This window comes from Pieris rapae, chromosome 1 (genome assembly GCF_905147795.1).
Source record: "Pieris rapae chromosome 1, ilPieRapa1.1, whole genome shotgun sequence".
NCBI lineage: Eukaryota > Metazoa > Arthropoda > Insecta > Lepidoptera > Pieridae > Pieris > Pieris rapae.
Window position 1 is genome coordinate 5,919,914 of NC_059509.1, and position 21,552 is coordinate 5,941,465.

The 21,552-nt window shown below is 35.9% G+C and overlaps 3 protein-coding genes across 4 annotated transcripts; all 3 read left to right on the forward strand.

The window, feature by feature from the left end:
* Positions 1 to 127: 127 nt before the first annotated feature.
* LOC111004101 (potential E3 ubiquitin-protein ligase ariadne-2) lies at positions 128 to 3,579 on the forward strand. Of its 2 annotated transcripts, none has more exons than XM_022274952.2 (8): positions 128 to 547; positions 651 to 897; positions 1,284 to 1,459; positions 1,641 to 1,826; positions 2,041 to 2,226; positions 2,320 to 2,451; positions 2,828 to 2,980; positions 3,283 to 3,579. In XM_022274952.2, the coding sequence occupies exons 1-8, from the start codon at positions 326 to 328 to the stop codon at positions 3,451 to 3,453; spliced, it is 1,473 nt and encodes a 490-aa protein (XP_022130644.2). In that variant the 5' UTR covers positions 128 to 325; the 3' UTR covers positions 3,454 to 3,579. The 2 variants fall into 2 exon arrangements, with proteins under 2 accessions (XP_022130644.2, XP_022130645.2); XM_022274953.2 differs by having other exon boundaries at positions 129 to 547; positions 2,335 to 2,451.
* A 3,967-nt stretch (positions 3,580 to 7,546) lies between these two features.
* Positions 7,547 to 18,461, forward strand: LOC123689485 (DNA-directed RNA polymerase II subunit RPB1-like). The gene is given in 8 exon segments (XM_045629749.1): positions 7,547 to 7,628; positions 7,977 to 8,246; positions 8,719 to 8,939; positions 8,941 to 9,017; positions 9,339 to 9,630; positions 13,216 to 16,643; positions 17,099 to 17,290; positions 17,456 to 18,461. Coding segments are annotated over 8 exon segments (5,505 nt in total). The 5' UTR covers position 7,547; the 3' UTR covers positions 18,400 to 18,461.
* A 1,516-nt stretch (positions 18,462 to 19,977) lies between these two features.
* Positions 19,978 to 20,799, forward strand: LOC111004102 (cytochrome b-c1 complex subunit Rieske, mitochondrial-like). The gene has a single exon (XM_022274955.2). The coding sequence runs from the start codon at positions 19,978 to 19,980 to the stop codon at positions 20,776 to 20,778; it is 801 nt and encodes a 266-aa protein (XP_022130647.2). The 3' UTR covers positions 20,779 to 20,799.
* The last annotated feature ends 753 nt before the right edge of the window (positions 20,800 to 21,552 follow it).

Below are 21,552 nucleotides of genomic sequence, written 5' to 3' on the forward strand. Positions count from 1 at the left end.
ATATGTAAAAATAAGAACAAATTCCATAGATTAAAAAACAAGCAACGTCATGCTGTTATTGTCATTTAAAAATTAAATAAGTCAAATATCAATGTCAAGTCAAACGACAACTGACTACAAAACGATGTGATAATTGATATGCTGCGAATAGCGCTTTGCATTGGTAATAATAAAATATTAAGTGCAAAAATGAAAGATAGAAAAAAATAGATATCTAAGCTTTATTTTTATTTACTGTGCATTTGTTGTTATTTATCAACACATTATATATTCGATGGTGCATTTATTGTTTCTTTTTTGGTGAAACAAAAATTAATACTACAAAATGTCTGCGGAATCGGATATGGAGTATTCAGATAATGATGGTGATGAGTATGATTACTATGGTGAGGTAGATGACTGTGATATGGACACCGTTGATCAGAGTAAAACTGATCCTGAATATTTTTTATTCTCCTGCTTAAGAGTTGAAGAAGTTGAAAAGCTACTGAATGAGTCCATAGAATTACTCAGTAATAGCCTTCAAATAACGCCTTCACTCGCTAAGGTATACTAAGAAAATCTTATTCTTTTATTACTTACAAAAATATTTTGGAATTTTTTATTTAAGCTGTTTTATAGATAAGCAATATGTCTTATCAAATTTACAGGTGATTCTGCATGCATATGAATGGAATGCACAAGAGATTATAAATAAGTATAAAGAAAATGCTAATGAAGTACTAATATTTAGCCGCGTAAAATCCTGTGTACCATCTACACCAGGGAACTCAAATGGGCCAAATTGCGCAGTTTGTGCTAACACAACTCTTATGCAAAAATTTAGTGCATTAGCCTGTGGACATTATTTTTGCAATGATTGTTGGGCAATGCACTTTGAAGTCCAAATTATGCAAGGTGATTTGATTAAGCCGTTATTTATAGTATATGATATGCTTAATTTCACCTCTCCATCTTGCCTCCCTGTGCGTCCTACTGAAGTTCTCAAAATTTTTCATACACAAAATATAATTAAGACAACTGTTTTATAACTGTAACTTTTAAACCATTATCATCTAAAGGTCTAATTATTCTTGACATATTGTCTAAAATTATAATAGATTTATTTAGGGCATACTTCAATCACCATATAGGAAAATCAAAGACCCCCCTTAGTGCTTACATAATACTTGAATGGTCCCTTATATACAACTGATAGCTTATAATGCATGATAATAAATATGAGGTAAAAAACATATTTGGCAGCTACAAAATATATTTTAATAAATGATATTTTTTACCAGGTGTATCTAATACTATCCAATGCATGGCTCCTGAGTGTGAAGTAAGAGCGCCTGAGGATTTTGTTTTATCCCATGTCGCTAAACCATCTGTAAGAGATAGATATCAACAGTTTATGTTCAAGGATCATGTGAAATCTCACCCTCAATTGAGATTTTGCCCTGGACCTAATTGTCAGGTATTATAATTTAGGTTCATGAAAATTTTCATTACTTTACACACTTAAAAAATTTTGTGCATGTCTAAACTAAAATATTGTTGGGTCCTACATAATAATTTTATATTTTCTTCCTGAAATAAACTAGCTAGTTTCTTATTTTTTAAAAATCAAGATTGATTTGATAATAATAATTTTTCAGTGGTTATTTCGAGCGTGGGTACGCGAAGGCGCACGCCGTGTAGAATGTAAAGGTTGTGAATTGTTGACTTGTTTCTCTTGTGGGGCACCTCATCATGCCCCAACAGACTGCATTACAATACGTCTCTGGCTTACTAAATGTGCTGATGACTCTGAGACTGCCAACTATATAAGTGCTAATACAAAGGTATTGAAAAGATAATTTATATAGGAATTTATTACTTGAATTGCTTTGACATTGCTTGGTCTCATTGGTTTGATGGCTTTATTTGAAATAAGTATTTAATGTAAAATGTTTAATTTATTTGGTAATTCTAATAATAAGTATGTATGTTACCTCTCTGATGAAAAAAAAAATATTTTGAGTTTTGTTTGTAAATAAAAAAACAATTTATTAACAGGATTGTCCTAAATGTCAAATATGTATTGAGAAAAATGGAGGCTGCAATCACATGCAGTGTGGGTCATGCCGTCATGACTTCTGTTGGGTTTGTTTGGGTGACTGGAAATGTCATGGCTCTGAATACTATGAGTGCAGTCGTTATAAAGAAGACCCAAATTTGGCTAGTGACAGTCAACATGCACAGGTAATAAATGACAATTTCGTTGGAAATTCAGACAGATAACAAATTAGGCTTAGATCGCTGATCAAGTACAAAACATATTATTATAAATAGTAGAAAATGTATTTACAGGCTAGAGAAGCTTTAAAAAAATATCTTCATTATTATGAGCGATGGGAGAATCATGCACGGTCTTTGAAACTAGAGGAGCAAACATTAGCATGTTTAAAAAGTCGTATTAACCAAAAGGTAAGATCACTATTTATTGTTATTATATTTTGAGACTTGTCTGTCAAAGTCCAATTAAAATATACAGGTAATCCGTTGCTGATTTTTATCATGTCTCTCTGAAATCAAACTATAAACTTATATAATATAGGGTAATAGTTTTTTTAACCTTCAGTGTATTTTTTAATTTTCATCTTTACTGCGAAGTTTTGAAAAAAAATTTATTTGATAAATATAGCAATTCTGATGTGCAGGCAGGTCATAAAGTAATTAATTTGCTTATAAATCCATTGAGGTTTACAATGCAAAGCAAAGATAATATTAAGTTATATTATGTTTACAATAATGAATGTAAACTAGGACCAGGAAACCAGGATACATAATTTTCTCTCCATAGGTCATGGCTGGAGAAGGGACCTGGATAGATTGGCAGTATTTATGGGATTCAGCCAAGCTCTTGAAGCGGTGTCGTTATACTTTACAGTATACATATCCATTTGCCTATTATATGGATAATGGACCGAGGAAGGAGCTCTTTGAATATCAGCAGGTAATGACATTATGATGGACCTATTGTGAAACAAAGTTTGTATGTTTGGATCAGAACCTATATATACATAAAAAAATTGAGACCCAATATGAGCAATCATTAAATTTAACCAAACGTTGTTGAGACCTCCCTTGGTGATAACACCTAATCCCTTTTGCTAGTAATAAACTAAGAACATAAATATAATTTGTCCTTTTTATTGTCTACATCTGTTTTAATATATTTGTTTTGTTCAATGTCTAAATATACCTAGTAGTATATTTAATTTTTTGTTAGTTGAAAAAAATTAATTACGTTTGCAGGCGCAGTTAGAAGCTGAAATCGAAAATCTCTCTTGGAAAGTAGAAAGGGCGGAAACCACGGATAGGGGTGACTTGGAGAATCAAATGGATATCGCAGAAAAAAGACGTACAACATTGCTCAAAGACTTTCTAGATATAAATATAAACAATGCCTCTTGTAGCAAAGTGTAATTTATCACTAACTTCTTAAACTGAATACAGCAAGGCACATTTGTATTATATAAAATGCTAGATCTTTGTTTTGCCAAAGTATATTTATTAAAGTGGTTTTGCAATAAATAGATAATTTACAGCTTATTTATATTTGACTTATTTATAATTATGTATATACGGATTGTCGGGTACGTATTGGCCGTTTCTTAGTGCGGTCTACTAAAAAATAATCATCATCGAAGATAATATTATTTATTTTGCAGAATATCTATGCAAAATATATGTGATAAGCAGGTAGGGTAGGTACTCATAAGTAAGGAAAAAAATTACCTATATTTCAAGATTCTCTAAGTACACTTTTTAATTCCAGTATAAACACGTTCTACTCCCATACGCTTCTCAATACACATACTGTAAATAAATACCTAGGTCGCATGGGTGAAAAGTTAACTATGAAACTGCGAGAGCAAACGGGTAATGGGAGCTTGCTGTCGCTGCGCTGCACGAGTAGAGTAGGTACTCAGTAAAAAGCTGATATATTCGTCAGTAGTAATAGTTGTCCGGAATGTTAAATCTCATCATTTCAAGCAGGTATTCGCGTATACTTAAATGTCAACATCTTAAAATACGTAACGAGATACAAGTATACATTATTACAAAATTATATATTGTAATAGCAAAAATTTTAGAAATAAAATCTGTGGCCGAAATAGACAACAACGCCCTAAACATTTCTTAACAATAAATAGACAAAAGAATATGCACCATTCATTTTTTTATAGAACAGGGAGCACACGGGCAGCAGGCTTTCCTGATGTATCACTTGATAACGCCGCCCATGGACACTCAACGCTAGAGGGCTCGCGAGTGCGTTGCCGGCCTTTTAAGAATTTGTACGCTCTTTTCTTGAAGGACCTTAAGTCGAATTGGTTCGGAAATACTTCAGTGGGCAGCTGGTTTCACAAAGCGGTGGTGTGCGGCAAAAACTGCCTTGAAAAACGCGCAGTTGTGGAACAGCGGACGTCGAGGTGATACGGGTGGAATTTCGTTCTGTGGAATTTGTTTCTGCCTCGACGTCCGATGATGACGTCTCAGCTTCAGGTATTAATCCGAACAACTCCTCTGAAACTCTCCACAGTAAATGCGGTAGAAGATGCAGAGTAACCCCACATCTCTACGCAACGCCAAAGGATCAAGCCGCTCGGATTCCATTATTTTTGAGAACAAGGAGGTTCTAGCTATTAGGCGAAAGGTGGACGGATCAGAGCAATCGCCATTTTTAGGGATCGGATGTAACGAAACGGTCTTCCAGCATTCGCGACAGTGCCGAGCCAGTACACGTACCGGAAAAGGTGCGTTAAGACCGGAGCCAACTCAGGAGCACAAGTACGCAGCATAATTGGAGGGATACCATCCGGCCCGCTCGACTTATGAATGTTCTAGGAAGATAGTGCTTTGCGGACAACGCGTTGCCGGAATGTCACTTCCGGCATGGAAGAATCGCACCGCAATATGGTCGGTGGTGATCTCCCTCGGTCATCCAAAGTCGAGTTGGACGCGAATAGATAGCCCAAACGGTTGGTATGGGGCCGCGAGCCATCCTCCTGTGCAGTGGTAGAATGGCGGGTTGACAAAAATTCCCTTTGACTTTACTTGATTATTAACGGTTAAAGTAGGTGAGGGAGGAGTTCGGGATTTAGTGAAAAGTACAACGGTAATTTTTGTGAGAGACAGCTCTAGGCCATTTGTTATCACCGATGACAAGACTATCGGACGATAAGATTTAATATCAGGGGGCTAGCCATTATATTGACGTCGATAAGTTTTCAACTTACACTACCGCTTTTGCGTAATTGTATTCTCGAAAACGCTTTGTTCGTAGCCAAGCGGCATGTCAATACACTACCACAAAGTCGACAGCGTAGCTACGAGCTGCTGTTCGTAGCACCTTGTTCCGTCATATTGCCTCTGGATGGAATGTTTCTCTAATGGCAGCAGACAAAGCTGCATATGAAGGGATTAACACTATTAATGTCAGAAATGTGGTACATGTTCCTATGACTGATTATTATTATTATATAAATAACTCAATAAAACATTTATGGTCAATATTATAAAAGAGGATCTGAAATTTAAAGGAAAATGGTATGGAAGTATACAAGAAAATTTAGTGATAAGACCCTGGTATGATGAGTTGGATACAGTAAGTCGTGATTTCATTACCACAATAAACAGATTGCGATTTGGTCACAACACTGCACCAGGGCACCTCGCTAAACTTTAATTATAGATAATAATATTTGCTCTTTCACTAATCACTTTTTGTGAGGCGAGTAGAACCCGAGTTTAAAATGCACAGGTTATACATGTCTAAGATAACCAATAATTCATACCCGTAACTATTAGAAACTAAACTATCCCAAGATGTGTGATGAGAGTTGAAATCACTCAGAATCATCAAAGGCTGAGGAATAACTGAAATTAAGTTTTTAATTTCATTGAATATTTGCGAGCGGTGAAGGGCATAGATAGAGACAAAACAGATACCATCCAATATACCAATAGCTGTAATGATAGAAAAGCTGTCACTATCTGAAGGAAGAAAAGGTGCTAGAGTTTCTGATGAGCAGGCATACACCACATGAATAACCAGGGATTTTGAAAACATAATCTGGCTTTAGCCAGGTTTCAGATAGAGGAAAAATAAAAGGATTATATGTATTTTAATGTGTATAATTTCATGCTTTTTTTATAGGTAATACTGTGACAGTTCCATTAAACTAACCTGTCCATGTTGGGTTGTTATTAATATCAATGTAGGAATTAATTAAATTAGCAGCATGGGACGGTATAGATAATTTAGGTTCAGAAAGTAATTTGATTAATATAATAATTCACTCTATTTTTGTCTGTTGTGAATTTGCATTAGAGGATGATGGTAATGCATACCCATTAGAAGGCTCTGGCATATTGAAGTCCCTTACAAGAGACTCATGTGCAACATGTGGAGGGGTTCTGGGTTTAGTGAAGACTGTTTTTTTATATGTGGAGGTGGTGAACCAGGCAATACTGTATTTCCACAAGGAAGAGATTTACTTGGGAGAGAGGATACAACATCAGCAAATGATTTAGAAATGGGGGATGTAATTTTGACACTTCAATATAAGATAAGCTATTCTCTGCCATTGTTACTTTTATATCTATTTGTCTCACATACTCTGGGCACTTTTTTGCTTGAAGCAAAGTGCAGCCCAGTGCATAAGCAGCAAGAACCATGGTCTGCCTCCACATTACAAGTATCTCCAGTGTAGCCTTGAACACACTTGTAACACTTGCACAACAATACTGTCTCGGATGACATGGTCTCGACTAGGACACATCTGAACCCTAACCTGTCTTACTAAGCTAAATATGACGAAAATGATAATAATGACAGCCCTACGTGCGTATGATGAAGGTGATTTAAATCACATCGTATTAGTTTGTTTTTGGCGCAACCGGTCGGCTCTTCTCGAAGGTATCATTTCCCTTCCTTACTTGACCCACGTGTATATAACTGTTAGCAGTTTTTATCTTAAGTAATTGTATAAAAATTTAAACAATATGAATTGCTTTTCCTAATCTCCATTTTGATCTGGCTGATGGCTCTAGTCTCTAATCTCTATGAGTTCTTTAATCTTTTGTTTTTTTTTTATTATGGCCCGCAGGGTTTGTGCATTGTGACCAGAAATAAAATCATCTGGTGAAACGGAATTTAGGAATGGAAAATAATTAATATATGTATAACATAAAAGAATTATTTTCCATTCCTTAATTCTGTTCCACTTCCAACCGATATTTTTTTGTTACCCGTTTCCCTGTTTTGACCCTGGACCACAATGCACAAACCTTGCGGACCGCGGACCATAAATAAGAAAAAATACATAAATAAATACTAAATTTTTACATAGATTTTATATTGTAGATTATGTAAATTTTATATTGTTTACTTTTGTACAATGTACAGACTACAGACCATAGAGTGTAGATAGTGCAACTATCTGTACTCTATGGTTTAGGTCTATATAATATGATTCTGATCTATGTATATTTAGTCATCTTCGAACATCGAAATGGTGACTACGGTTGATTCGAAGGCGCCTGTGCGCCAAGTAAAACGAGTGCAGTTTGGTATATTATCCCCAGATGAAATTGTTAGTTTATGAAATCTACTATCTTTACGTAAAACCTATCCACATGTAGCGTTTTCTTTATTGCACCATAATGTTAAGTCACGCAATTAATGTAACAACTAACACCCCCAAGAAGAGAGCGTACCAATTCTTAAAAGGCCGGCAACGCACTCGCGAACCCTCCGGCATTGACAGTGTCCATGGGTGGCGGTGGCATATCACCTAACACCAGGTCAGCCTTTTGCCCACAGTTCTATAAAAAAAACAGCGTAGTTTATTTATAATGATTTAGTATTATTAGAGTTGATTGCAAATTCTGTATAATGATGAATGAATGTGAATCATAATGTTAATTCCCTATATTTCCAGCGTCGTATGTCTGTCACGGAAGGGGGGATACGCTTCCCAGAAACCATGGAGAGTGGACGACCAAAGCTTGGAGGTCTTATGGACCCACGACAAGGGGTGATAGATAGAACATCTAGATGTCAGACTTGTGCGGGAAATATGACTGAGTGTCCTGGTCATTTTGGGCACATAGATTTGGCTAAGCCAGTATTCCACATAGGATTCATCACAAAAACCATAAAAATTTTGAGATGTGTCTGTTTTTATTGTTCCAAACTCCTTGTCAGTCCGGTGAGAGATATTTTTACTTTATTTATTATTTTATACGGTTGGCCATAACAAATATGTAGCTGTTTATCATCAAGGGATTGCTTATCTGCAGATATGAGTAGGTGTTGTATAATTATACGCCTAATTACACGACTCTACAAAAAAAAATCGTTCTTTGTCTTAAAGTTTATACTATTATTTTCCAGTTAGTTATGCACAAAAACGAAAAGAAAATACATTTTTTCGGTATAAAGTTTGCTTTTGTGATCATGAATTTTGAAAATAAAAAAAATTTGATTTAAAAATTTCGTTCAATCAGTCTTCTAAGCACAAAAGCAAAGTTTTTCATGCCATATTTTTCTTTTCCGTCTTATTACGACCTAAACTACCGAAATTTAATGCTTTGCAATCAAAGTCAAATTTCATGTTGATCCGTGTTATTTAAGTTTGGTACTATGTAGCAAAGTATAAAATAAATAATATCTTATTTCAGACAAATCCCAAAATAAAAGAAGTAGTAATGAAATCTAAAGGGCAACCACGTAAACGATTGACTTATGTTTATGACTTATGTAAAGGAAAAAATATTTGTGAGGGTGGTGAAGATATGGATATTGGTAAAGAAGGTGAAGAGGGTAAAAAAGGCTCTGGTCATGGTGGTTGTGGTCACTATCAGCCTTCAATTAGACGACAAGGTCTAGATCTCACAGCTGAATGCAAATGAAGATACTCAAGAGAAAAAAATAATTATAACTGCAGAACGGGTCTGGGAAATATTGAAACAAATAACAGGTAAATAAATTTATGGTGTTTATTATAATTATCTAATTATCTTAATTTAGATGATAGAATTAACTAAGTAATTATGAGTCTATGTTTTGTATTAATTTAAAATGAACCTACTTTCACTTATGGCTAAAGGAATTTCTTTTAATGATATTTTATGATTTTTTGTTATTTAATTATTTTTATAGAAATAGAGTAATTAGAAAAACCAATATATACATATTAAGATAAACAGTATGGAAAAGAAATGAGGATTAACAAATAATATAAATATTATTTAATATTGCATATTTATAAATTTACTATTTTATTTATTGTTTGTAACAGATGAAGAGTCCTTCATACTGGGTATGGACCCAAAGTTTGCTAGACCTGATTGGATGATAGTAACAGTTTTACCTGTACCACCATTGTCTGTTAGACCTGCGGTTGTCATGTTTGGGTCTGCCAAAAATCAAGATGATTTGACCCATAAACTGGCTGATATTATAAAAGCAAATAATGAACTGATGAGGAATGAACAAACTGGTGCTGCCGCTCATGTTTTAGCCGACAATATTAGAATGTTACAGTTCCATGTTGCCACATTTGTAGATAATGATATGCCTGGTATGCCAAAGTAAGTTCCGGAGCCTATTTGTGGTGATTAAAATTACTCAAATGGTTATCTATCATCTTGCAGTGGTGCTAAGATCATTAGGTAGTTGATGCGTAAGAAGTATTTATTTTTATTTTTTTATAAGACTATCTTGCAATCAGTCAGCTAGACTATGTGCAGATGTGTTGAGAGCTGTTAGGCGTTCAGAGCAAAATCTCCATTGAGACTTCTCCACTTTGTCAACTGTGTCTATCAAGAATTAGGATTTGTCACCTTTTTTAGGTCCGGTATGGTGAGTTGCGTGGCAAACTTTTTATGATGCAATTGTAGCCTTTTTTATATTTCATACTCCAGGTCTTGATCTCCTCTTTAACAGTCCTGATTTCGAGGTGCTCATGAATCTCCGATGTTTTTATTAACCTCGGACAGTTGTTTATTTGTTTGCAGATGTAATTTTGATCTTATGTCCAAATTGGTTTTTGGTCCAAGGGCATTTTGTAGATGAACAGCTTATTATTGACTCACAGCTTGGAATTTCTGCCAAGTAACCAGTGGAGTCATTTGTATTTCAGGTTGATATCTTCTCTTTTCTGTATGTGTTATTTCCAAACGAGTCTCCTATCAATGTATATTCCCAAGTATTACCGATCGTTTAGTATAGTTTTGTCCCTTGCATTTTTTATTGGTTTTATTGGTCCTTGACTGCTTTGTTAAGAGTTATTTTATTTACTGAAAGTCTGCTAGTGTGCCATACTCTTCGCAGTCTTCTTTTGTTCAGAATCAGTTCTTTTATTTCAAGCGATATCTTATTTTACCGTGGACTGGGATGCAAGTGCTCTTGAGAGGTTTTCCCGCAGGCAGCTTGAACTGCTGTGGTGAAATGCTTTGTGGCTTCTTCGATATTCTCTTCTGTTTAAGTGCTATTTTTAGGCTTAACTTTGTATCAACTATTTCCCGAAAGCTATCCCAGTCTGTGTATTTGTTGTACCGGTTTGCCGAACTTCTTTCTTAAGAATAGTGGTGCTCACTGTCAATATTATAGGAACATGGTTAGATGAGCTATCAAGGCATGACTCAACATTGAAGAAATATCGAGACAGTCCTGTTGTGACGAAGAAGTCTGGAATGTCTAGGAGTCTGTTCTGGTCTGTGGGCCAGTGTGTTGATTCCGGAGTTGAGACAGTAGTCAAGAACTGTTTATATACACTTTCTTCAGCTCCCTTCCCACGTGTAGTTATTAATCTAGAGACCCAGTACGAATGCTTCGCATTCCAGTCACTCCCCTCAATAAATCTGTATTCCAAGCTTACAAAGTAGTCAGAAAACTGTGCTTCACTTATTTTATGTTTCGGGGGACAATAAATTGATGATATATGAAAGTCTCCATTTCTGTTACTGACTGCTATTGTGGTAGCCTGGATATGTTTGGTACAGTAGTTTGGTAGCACATGGTGTATAACAGTAGCTTTAATTATCACTGTCACGGCTGTCCCGCCGTGAGCTGTACCGTCTGGATTATTTGTGGAATAAAACTTATATCGTTTAATTATTTTCGAGCCGAGACGGATCAAGACTTCCACTTCATCTATGCTGGGTGCCAAGCCATTGATGTTCCATGTAGCTATTTTTACTGCAGTCATATTGTTAACTTAGAGACTAGTACTGCAATGAGTTTACGTAATGTACTCATTTGCTGTAATACAGTATTAATCTTTAGGAATTGTTTTATAAACATCTGTTTTATGACTTTATAAGAGTCTGGTGGATTGCACATTTTATACTTAAATGTGTGTATCGGCATACGATTTGTGCTTTTGTGCTGGTCCTGCAGCGGTTCATTTTCCTCTTTATTCTGATTTGCAGATGTTTTATTATCAGATTCTTGCTTATTTTTTTGAGGTTTATACTTGAATTGCTTATGTTTACGTGGTAAGTGTTACGAGATTTTCCTTGATAGAATTTCCTTGTATACCTTACAGCCTTTATTATTTGCTGGGTGGGGTCCTAAACAAAACGCACATAAAGCGTACAGGTGTATTGCGATCGACTTTTGTGCATTCCGAAGTTTTGTGCGGTCCAACACACTTGACTCAGCGATATGGTTTTATACAATAGTTTTAAGTATGACCATATTATGCTGATCAATCTTTGACATTGCACTACAGTTGATCTTTTCTGGCTTCTTTAATAGTAAAATTTTATGGTATATTAATACCTAGAAGCTCTATTATTAGGACCTTGAAGCAAATTTACAAAAAAGGTAGAAGTGGGTTTTTTGTCGGGACCAAATTTGGCATTAACAATCTCGCCAACTACTGTGTTGCCACTCTCTTCAATAGCAGTAGCAGGCAGTAGTAGTGTGGTGGAGATTTCTTATAACGATCCTGTAGCATTTTTGATCTTTTCTATTAGTCCATGTTCTCGTTACTACCTTCTGTTCTCCAGGTCCAGATCCTGATAAAACTTTAAATTGGTTTCTGCTTATAATCTTATAAGAGAAATTACATCTATCTGTTGCGGTTTCAAGGAGGTCAGTGAGCTTATGAACATCCTCAATTCCGTACAAGATTATAGGGGGAGGTTTATTAGTTTTCTTGTAAGAAGAAGCGTAAGAAGTTTAATTTAAAAATTATGAACAAATATTTATTTATTTAACATTGCGCAACGAACTACTTTAAATAACATACTTTTGTCTGGAAGATATACCAGGCTATAATATTTAAGTTATGGTATCTTTTCAATTTTTAAATTTATCAAATTTGAGACCGTTGTACAAAATTCTGCATTTTCTTAAAAATTATTCCAAGATTTCAAAGAATTGTACCAAGGCAATTTAGGCACGTAAATATTATGTTCAGCTCCTAGTTCTAGTCCCCAATGCTGATTTTACTTACTTTCTTACAAATACTGACTTCTGATATTTTTAATTATAGCGCAATTTTTTTTGGGAATAAATCCCTCAACCCAAAATTCTCAATGTTATTGTAAATGCATTAAGAGCTTTATTTCTCGCATTACGATTTTTTAAATTGTCATTTTCCGTGTTCCGCAAACACTCCTAACTTCTATAAAGTTCAGTGAACTTAAAATTATATGTAGGAAACATTTCGCACTCAAAGTGGTTCGAACCGATTTGTATGATACTCGCATGGACATAAAAAAATGTCATACTAGATCGTGTTTATACTTCAAATTCCTGGCGATTCTCGTATGATATAATCGTAGGCGAGAATTCAGTTCTTGCCTGTATGTAAACATTTTTATTTTATTTTTATTTATTTTTTGTACTCCTACAGCTAACACAAAATACATATATTATCAAACAAATACACCGAGAACATAGCCACAGATGGAATACATGATATGTTATAACTAAAAAGATTTACAAAAAGGAACAAACAAACAAAGTATTCAATACAATTAACTAACTGATAAAACTTAATTAACTAAGCCTAAATTGGTTGTGTTGTGTAATGGTGTAAAGTGTGGGTGTGTATTTTGATACGATAATGCTATGGCGATAGTTGCGTATGATTTCTCGTGCCAAAAACGTGCGACTCTCCATCTAAATAGGCCTTAATAAATATTGGTTCTTATTGTTTACAGAGCTATGCAGAAATCTGGAAAGCCACTTAAAGCCATTAAAGCTCGTCTGAAAGGAAAAGAGGGAAGAATAAGAGGAAATCTTATGGGGAAGCGTGTTGATTTTTCAGCCAGAACTGTCATTACACCAGATCCCAATCTTCGTATTGACCAAGTAGGGGTTCCAAGGTCTATAGCTCAAAATTTGACATTCCCGGAACTAGTGACACCATTTAACATTGGTAGGATGCAGGAATTAGTGAGGAGAGGAAATGCGCAATATCCTGGTGCCAAATATATAGTTCGTGACAATGGAGAACGTATTGATTTGAGATTCCACCCCAAACCTTCTGATCTTCATCTACAATATGGTTATAAAGTTGAACGTCATTTGCGTGACGACGATCTGGTTATATTTAATAGGCAGCCGACACTTCACAAAATGAGTATGATGGGTCACAGAGTTAAGGTCTTACCATGGTCAACATTCCGTATGAATTTGAGCTGTACTTCGCCATACAACGCCGATTTTGATGGTGATGAAATGAATTTGCATGTACCGCAGTCAATGGAGACACGGGCTGAAGTTGAAAACATTCATATTACTCCCAGACAGATTATCACTCCTCAAGCAAATAAACCTGTCATGGGTATTGTACAGGACACACTCACAGCTGTTAGAAAAATGACTAAACGAGATGTGTTTCTGACAAAAGAACAGGTAATGAATCTTCTTATGTTTTTGCCTACATGGGATGGCAAAATTCCCCAACCTTGCATCCTGAAGCCAACACCACTCTGGACTGGCAAACAAATATTTACCCTGATCATTCCTGGTAATGTGAATATGATAAGAACACATTCTACACATCCAGATGAAGAAGATGATGGCCCCTATAAATGGATATCACCGGGAGACACAAAAGTCATTGTGGACCATGGAGAACTATTAATGGGTATATTATGTAAAAAATCACTTGGTGCCTCTGCTGGATCACTTCTGCATATTTGTATGTTGGAATTAGGACACGAAACGGCAGGACGGTTTTATGGTAATATTCAAACGGTAATCAACAACTGGCTCCTTCTAGAAGGTCACTCAATTGGTATTGGAGATACTATTGCTGATCCGCAAACCTACCAAGAAATTAAAAATACTATTGTGAAAGCCAAAGATGATGTAATAGAGGTGATACAGAAAGCCCACAATATGGAATTGGAGCCGACTCCTGGTAATACTCTGAGGCAAACCTTCGAAAATCAAGTAAATCGTATATTGAATGACGCTCGTGACAAAACTGGAGGTTCAGCTAAAAAATCTCTAACTGAATACAACAATCTCAAAGCTATGGTGGTCTCTGGTTCAAAAGGGTCTAACATTAACATCTCTCAGGTTATCGCTTGTGTGGGTCAACAGAACGTGGAAGGTAAACGTATTCCATTCGGTTTCCGTAAAAGGACATTGCCCCATTTCATCAAAGATGATTATGGTCCCGAATCTAGGGGCTTTGTAGAAAATTCTTATCTTGCTGGTTTGACACCTTCGGAGTTTTACTTTCACGCTATGGGAGGTCGTGAGGGTCTCATTGATACTGCTGTAAAAACTGCTGAAACTGGATACATTCAACGACGTCTCATAAAGGCTATGGAGTCTGTTATGGTTAATTATGATGGCACTGTTCGAAACTCTGTCGGTCAACTTATCCAGTTACGTTATGGGGAAGATGGTTTAGCTGGAGAAACTGTCGAGTTCCAAAACCTACCAACAATTAAGCTATCAAATAAAGCTTTTGAAAAGAAGTTTAAGTTTGATCCCACAAATGAAAGATACTTGAAGAGAATCTTCAATGAGGATATCATTAAAGAACTCACAGAATCAGGATATGTTATTGGAGATTTAGAAAGCGAGTGGGATCAACTAGGAAAGGACAGATCGGTGTTGAGAGAAATTTTCCCAAGTGGAGAATCAAAAGTTGTGTTACCCTGTAACTTCAAGAGAATGATTTGGAATGTGCAAAAAATTTTCCATATTAATAAGAGATCGACTACTGATTTAAGTCCAATAAAAGTTATTCAATCTGTTAGGGATTTATTAAAGAAATGTGTGATTGTGGCTGGAGAGGATCGCCTTTCGAAACAAGCCAATGAAAATGCGACCTTACTCTTTCAATGCCTTGTGAGGTCAACTTTGTGCGCTAAGCTTGTATCAGAAGATTATCGGCTCTCAACGGAAGCTTTCGAGTGGTTAATAGGAGAAATCGAAACTCGTTTCCAACAAGCTCAAGCAAACCCAGGTGAAATGGTAGGAGCCCTAGCTGCCCAATCTCTGGGAGAACCTGCTACACAGATGACATTGAACACCTTCCACTTTGCTGGAGTCTCCTCCAAAAACGTAACTCTCGGTGTGCCTCGTTTGAAGGAAATTATTAATATATCCAAGAAGCCTAAAGCTCCCTCTCTCACAGTATTTCTAACTGGTGGAGCCGCTCGAGATGCAGAAAAAGCTAAAAACGTCTTGTGTCGTTTGGAACACACAACTTTACGCAAAGTAACCGCAAACACTGCTATATACTACGATCCCGACCCACAGAATACTGTTATCGGTGAAGATCAAGAGTTTGTCAATGTTTACTATGAAATGCCTGACTTTGATCCTACTAAAATATCTCCATGGCTGTTGCGTATTGAGTTGGACCGTAAGAGAATGACCGACAAGAAACTTACTATGGAACAAATTGCAGAAAAAATCAACGCGGGCTTCGGAGATGATCTCAACTGTATATTTAATGACGATAATGCCGAAAAACTTGTTCTTCGTATAAGAATTATGAACAATGAAGAGAGTAAATTCCAAGACAATGACGAGGAAACTGTTGATAAGATGGAAGATGATATGTTCCTGAGATGTATTGAAGCAAATATGTTGTCTGACATGACTTTACAAGGCATTGAAGCAATAGCAAAAGTGTACATGCATTTGCCACAAACTGAAGCTAAGAAACGTATAGTCATTACGGAACAGGGAGAATTCAAAGCAATTGCAGAGTGGCTGTTGGAAACGGATGGAACATCTTTGATGAAAGTACTTTCCGAGCGAGATGTAGACCCGATAAGAACCTTCAGTAACGATATCTGTGAGATATTCCAAGTTTTAGGTATCGAGGCGGTTCGAAAATCCGTTGAGAAAGAAATGAATGCTGTATTGCAGTTCTATGGTCTATATGTAAACTACCGCCACTTGGCTTTGCTTTGTGACGTAATGACTGCTAAAGGTCACCTTATGGCCATTACTCGTCACGGCATTAACAGGCAAGATACTGGCGCGTTGATGAGATGCTCCTTCGAAGAAACTGTAGACGTATTGCTCGACGCGGCAAGCCACGCTGAAGTAGACCCTATGAGAGGCGTGTCTGAGAATATTATCATGGGACAACTCCCTAGAATGGGAACAGGTTAGTGTCAAATTAAGTAACTACATTTATTTATCACACATTTTGGGCAACATGTGTTAGCTGAAATATTTTTTGATCGAACATCTAAACAATTACTACTATTCAATAGTCACATAATGCATTTATTAACATCAATGTGATCTACCTGCACTTTTGTAAACATATTATTAGAAACTAATATTTTAATGTTATATAGCTTATTTTCAAATAGTTTCATAACACTATGTACAAAACTAAGCTACTCTAAATTTTCTCGCTAAGTGAATGTAATTCTTTCAGAAATAAAGTATCTTTAAACCAAATTAGAAATTCAAACCAGCTAGAGTAATTAAATGAAATATGTATTATAGCATCAGTGTGCCCGCAATAAAGTTGAAACAAAATAATATTATTCGATAATTATGATTTTATTAATCATCAACATAATAATTAATAAATATTGTTATAATTTTCAGGATGTTTTGATTTACTACTGGATGCTGAGAAATGTAAGCACGGTATGGAAATGGGTGGTTTGGGCGTAGGCCTAGGAGTAGGTGGCGGAATGTACTTCGGAGTCGGCACACCATCCATGACTCCGCTTATGACTCCATGGTCGAACCAGAATACTCCTGGCTATGGTAGCAGTGTTTGGTCTCCTGGACCGGGTAAGTTTAGTAAAGAATATAAACTATTACAACTTTAGCTGTGTGATTAAAATATGAATTACTTTTTGTGCTTTTGTATAATTTATTATAAGGCTTCTATTACACAATTTGCAATACAATACTATAGTCACCATATCTATTAAATACTATGATGTATCGTTTCAGTGGGTAGCAGTATGACTCCGGGTCCATCATTCTCACCATCAGGTGCATCTGACGCTTCGGGAATGTCACCATCGCGTAGCAGCCCTTGGTCGCCACAGCCCGGCTCTTCTGGTGCTCTTGGAGCCCCGTTCTCACCTTACGCATCGCCGTCGTACTCTCCCACAATTCCTATTTATGCTGCTCCGTCCCCCAGTCTCATCCCAACTTACCCACACTACTCGCCGACAAACGCATCCTATTCGCCGACGAGTCTGTTTTATTCGCCGAGTCCAGCTTACTCGCCGAATTCTCCGGGTTACTCGCCGAATTCTCCGGGTTACTCGCCGACTTCACCCAGATACTCTCCGAATTCTCCGGGTTACTCGCCAACTTCACCCAGATACTCTCCGACTTCACCCAGATACTCTCCGACATCACCCATATACTCTCCGAATAGTCCAGTATACACTTCCGGGGCACACAGTTACTCCTCGTCATCACCAAATTACACGCCCAGATCACTAGCATATTCTCCCACGAATCATTCTTATTCTCCGACCTCACATGACGACTATTCACCGACATCACGCAATTACTCGCCTTCATCGTCTATATATTTTTTGACGTCTTCAAACTATTCGTCGACATCGCCAACCGTATCGAAAGGTAGTCCTAGATATCCGGCGAACAGTCTTCAGTACTATCTAACCATAACTCATTCCAGAAGCTCACACTACACAGTATCCTCACCAAATTACTCGCCGTCTTCACCAAATTATTCATCTCCTGGATGTTCTCTGTCCTCCTCTAAATATTCCCCAACATCGCCAACATTGACGCCAGCCTCAAATAATTATTCGCCATCATCCCCGGCCTACTCTCCTGCTTCTAGTGGACCATCAACTTACTCGCCAACTTCTCCTGCATCCCCTACTTCACCTAATTATGAAGAAGATGAAGATTGAATTGAAATGTTCAGATACTTTTTATAAAAAATATGGGAATGAGATGGAAAAATTACACACATTTTTATATACATACATATAAGGACTTAATAGTGAATTTAAGATTTTTTATATACATATGTTACTAATGACTAAAGCAGATTGCACATTGTTTTCATGTCTTTTTTTATAAAATATTATTATTATTTTAAAATAACTAAATCTACATCCTCTTTTTCAACGCCTTCAGTATGAGGATTCCATCAGAGAACTATCACCAGATTCTTGATTTTCTTGTAAAGTTCTTTTCTTAATTAAAGCAAAATGTTAAGTTGATAAATCAGTGTCGCCAACAAAACCGGCAAAAAAATATGTGTTAAAGATAAAAAAAATTAAATTAATTTAGGCAATAAACTCTGGTTCTAGGTAATGTGTAGATCAAATAAAGTATGTTGTGCTAACAATGGTTTGTTTATTTTAAATATTCAGCCTCGCAAGTTTTTTGTATTTACATATATGGTTATAGCCCTGGTCTTTTTATATACATATTTCATTAATTACACATGGAACCAAGTATTATTTTTCATTAAAGTCATTAAAAATTTTATTGGGTACTTTTAAATATTACCACTTAATTTTAGAAAGTATTAACTAATAACAATTAAACAATGATATACAATATAGGTATCGTCTTATTTCGGCATTTAATAAATATATGGTTCATATCTGCAGTCTCAGAAAGAGCAAACATTGTTATCTATAATATTAAGTTTAGCGAGGTGCGCTGGTGCAGTGTTGTGACCAAATCGCAATCTGTTGATTGTGGTAATGAACTCACGACTAGCTATATCCAACTCATCATACCAGGGTCTTATCACTAAATTTTCTTGTATACTTCCACACCATTTTCCTTTAAATTTCAGATCCTCTTTCCATAATGTTGTATGGAGTTATTTATATAATAATAATAATGTACCACATTTCTGACATTAAGAGTGTAACCACTTTATATGCAGCTTTGTCTGTTATTTCATTACCAGAATACCTTTATGTGAGGGTACCCACCTATGCCGTTTTTTCTACAGTGCCGAAACATTAATTGGCCGTTGGCTACCGAATAGCGTAAGCGTTAATGTGCGTCTTTTCGTAGCACTGTCAGTGCGTCGTTTTTTATATCCCAACTCACGCATGGCCGACAAGTCGACACGAGCTGCTTTTTTCATACAAATTTAGTTTTCGACTTTCTACATACACAACTGTTAAGCCATCTTGTCTAGACCCCCAAGTATTTGCATTTGTCTTACAACACAAAACGAGATACAACAAACAAGTATACATTATTACATAAGTAGTATTAAACATTCCCGTTTATAAAAATTGTAGAAATGAAATCTGTGACCGAAAAAGTAAGAACAGCGCCCTTTAAACTTTAAACATTTCTTAACAATAAAAATAGACAATAGAATATGTTATATGTACCATTCAATTTTATATTTAGAACTGACGTTTTTGAAGGAATCATTAAAATGTCAATCTAGGTATTCATGTACTTCGTAAATATAATTCTTTATTAAAATATAATTTAATAACCACATTAAAATGATTTTTTTATCAACTCGGTGTTTGCTGCGTTATGGCAACGTTAAGGTCTGGCTTACTTCTTGCTGTCGGCAACTTCTTCCTGCTTCGTCGTTAAATTATGATAAACGATATCGAAATCCTAATTTCAAAACATGTCCTACAAACCCAACGACTATTCTAAATCTTTACACGCAGGTTCGCTTTAAAAAGGATTATCCACGCCTCCATCGCGACACGGATTTTCCCAATTTTGATTATTATAGAAAAGATCAGTTTAAGGACATCAGTAGAACGTCTTGGAATTCGGGATACTCAAAACAAGGTATCACAAATTTAATTGGATTTTTTGGGTCAATGGTTGGAATGTACGGTTTAAAAAGCGAACTGACTCATTTTCTTACATTCATGTCTGCCCCTGCCGACGTGCTTGCCCTTGCTTCTATAGAAGTGGATATATCAGGCATTGCTCCAGGAATGTGTTCTTCATACAAATGGCGAGGAAAGCCATTATTTATAAAACACAGGACTAATAATGAAATAAGTCTTGAAGCCAACACTTCATTCTCTTTACTTAAAGATCCCGAAACACCAGAACAACGAATGATAAAGCAACAGTGGTTGGTAGTTATAGGGATATGCACACATTTAGGATGTATTCCTATACCTAACACTGGTGATTACGTTGGAGGGTTTTACTGTCCCTGCCATGGAAGTCATTATGATAATGCAGGTCGAGCTCGAAAAGGTCCAGCACCTACTAATTTAGAAGTACCTTCTTATAGGTTTGTATCTGACAATGTGATTATCGTCGGAGAGTAGTTCAAGGAAACATTGAAATTGTTTAATCGTGTAATAAAATAATTTCAAATAATTTAAAATCAAATTTGTTGCACATTTATTATGAACGTTTAATTATTTACCTATAGACACAAAAAGCGATTGCCGGCTGTGCGACGCTTTTAAGCCATTGCGCATGCGTAGGGTGCTAGTGTTCTCAACGAATTTTAACACAAATTTAAAAATCACTACAAAAAATTAATATTGATTCAATATAGTTAATAAGGGTATAAAAAAAATTGCCGTGATGTAGACGATATCTTATTTAGGACAAGTGAACGAAATCATTTCCCAAATTTCAATTAAAAATAATTTAATTAAAATACTAGCAGCCGAATTTTTATAGGCAACTTGGTATATACACATTTTCCTAATTTTAAAGATACATACAAATTCGGTTTTTAGCAGAACAAATGAACGCACTAATCCTGCAGTCGGATCTCGTACTATCTGTATCTTAAGTCGAAACTCGTGCAGAGTTTCTACGACTCGGTTTAATATATATTCTAAATAAAATCTTGCATATTCCTTATTGAGATTGAAAAAATGCTCGCGTTTAGAATGAAATGATTCTGTCTTCTGACCCCTAGATATTCAGTGGCGACCACAATTTCCCGCACCGTGTATTTAAAGAAAGTAGTATTTTAAATGTAAATGTTAGGATGCGTCATAATAAGCGCTATCCTTGCGATTATGTACGAACATCGAAATATAATAATAGTCGTTGATAAGTGTACATAAAGTTACATTTATTTT

What these genes read in the sequence shown, in the direction of transcription:
- LOC111004101 (XM_022274952.2), top strand. Translation starts at nt 326, where the DNA reads ATGTCTGCGGAATCGGATATGGAGTATTCAGATAATGATGGTGATGAG. An exon ending in TAACGCCTTCACTCGCTAAG is followed by an intron (nt 548 to 650) that starts GTATACTAAGAA and finishes TCAAATTTACAG; the next exon opens with GTGATTCTGCATGCATATGA. An exon ending in ATATAAGTGCTAATACAAAG is followed by an intron (nt 1,827 to 2,040) that starts GTATTGAAAAGA and finishes ATTTATTAACAG; the next exon opens with GATTGTCCTAAATGTCAAAT.
- LOC111004102 (XM_022274955.2), top strand. Translation starts at nt 19,978, where the DNA reads ATGATTTTTTTATCAACTCGGTGTTTGCTGCGTTATGGCAACGTTAAG.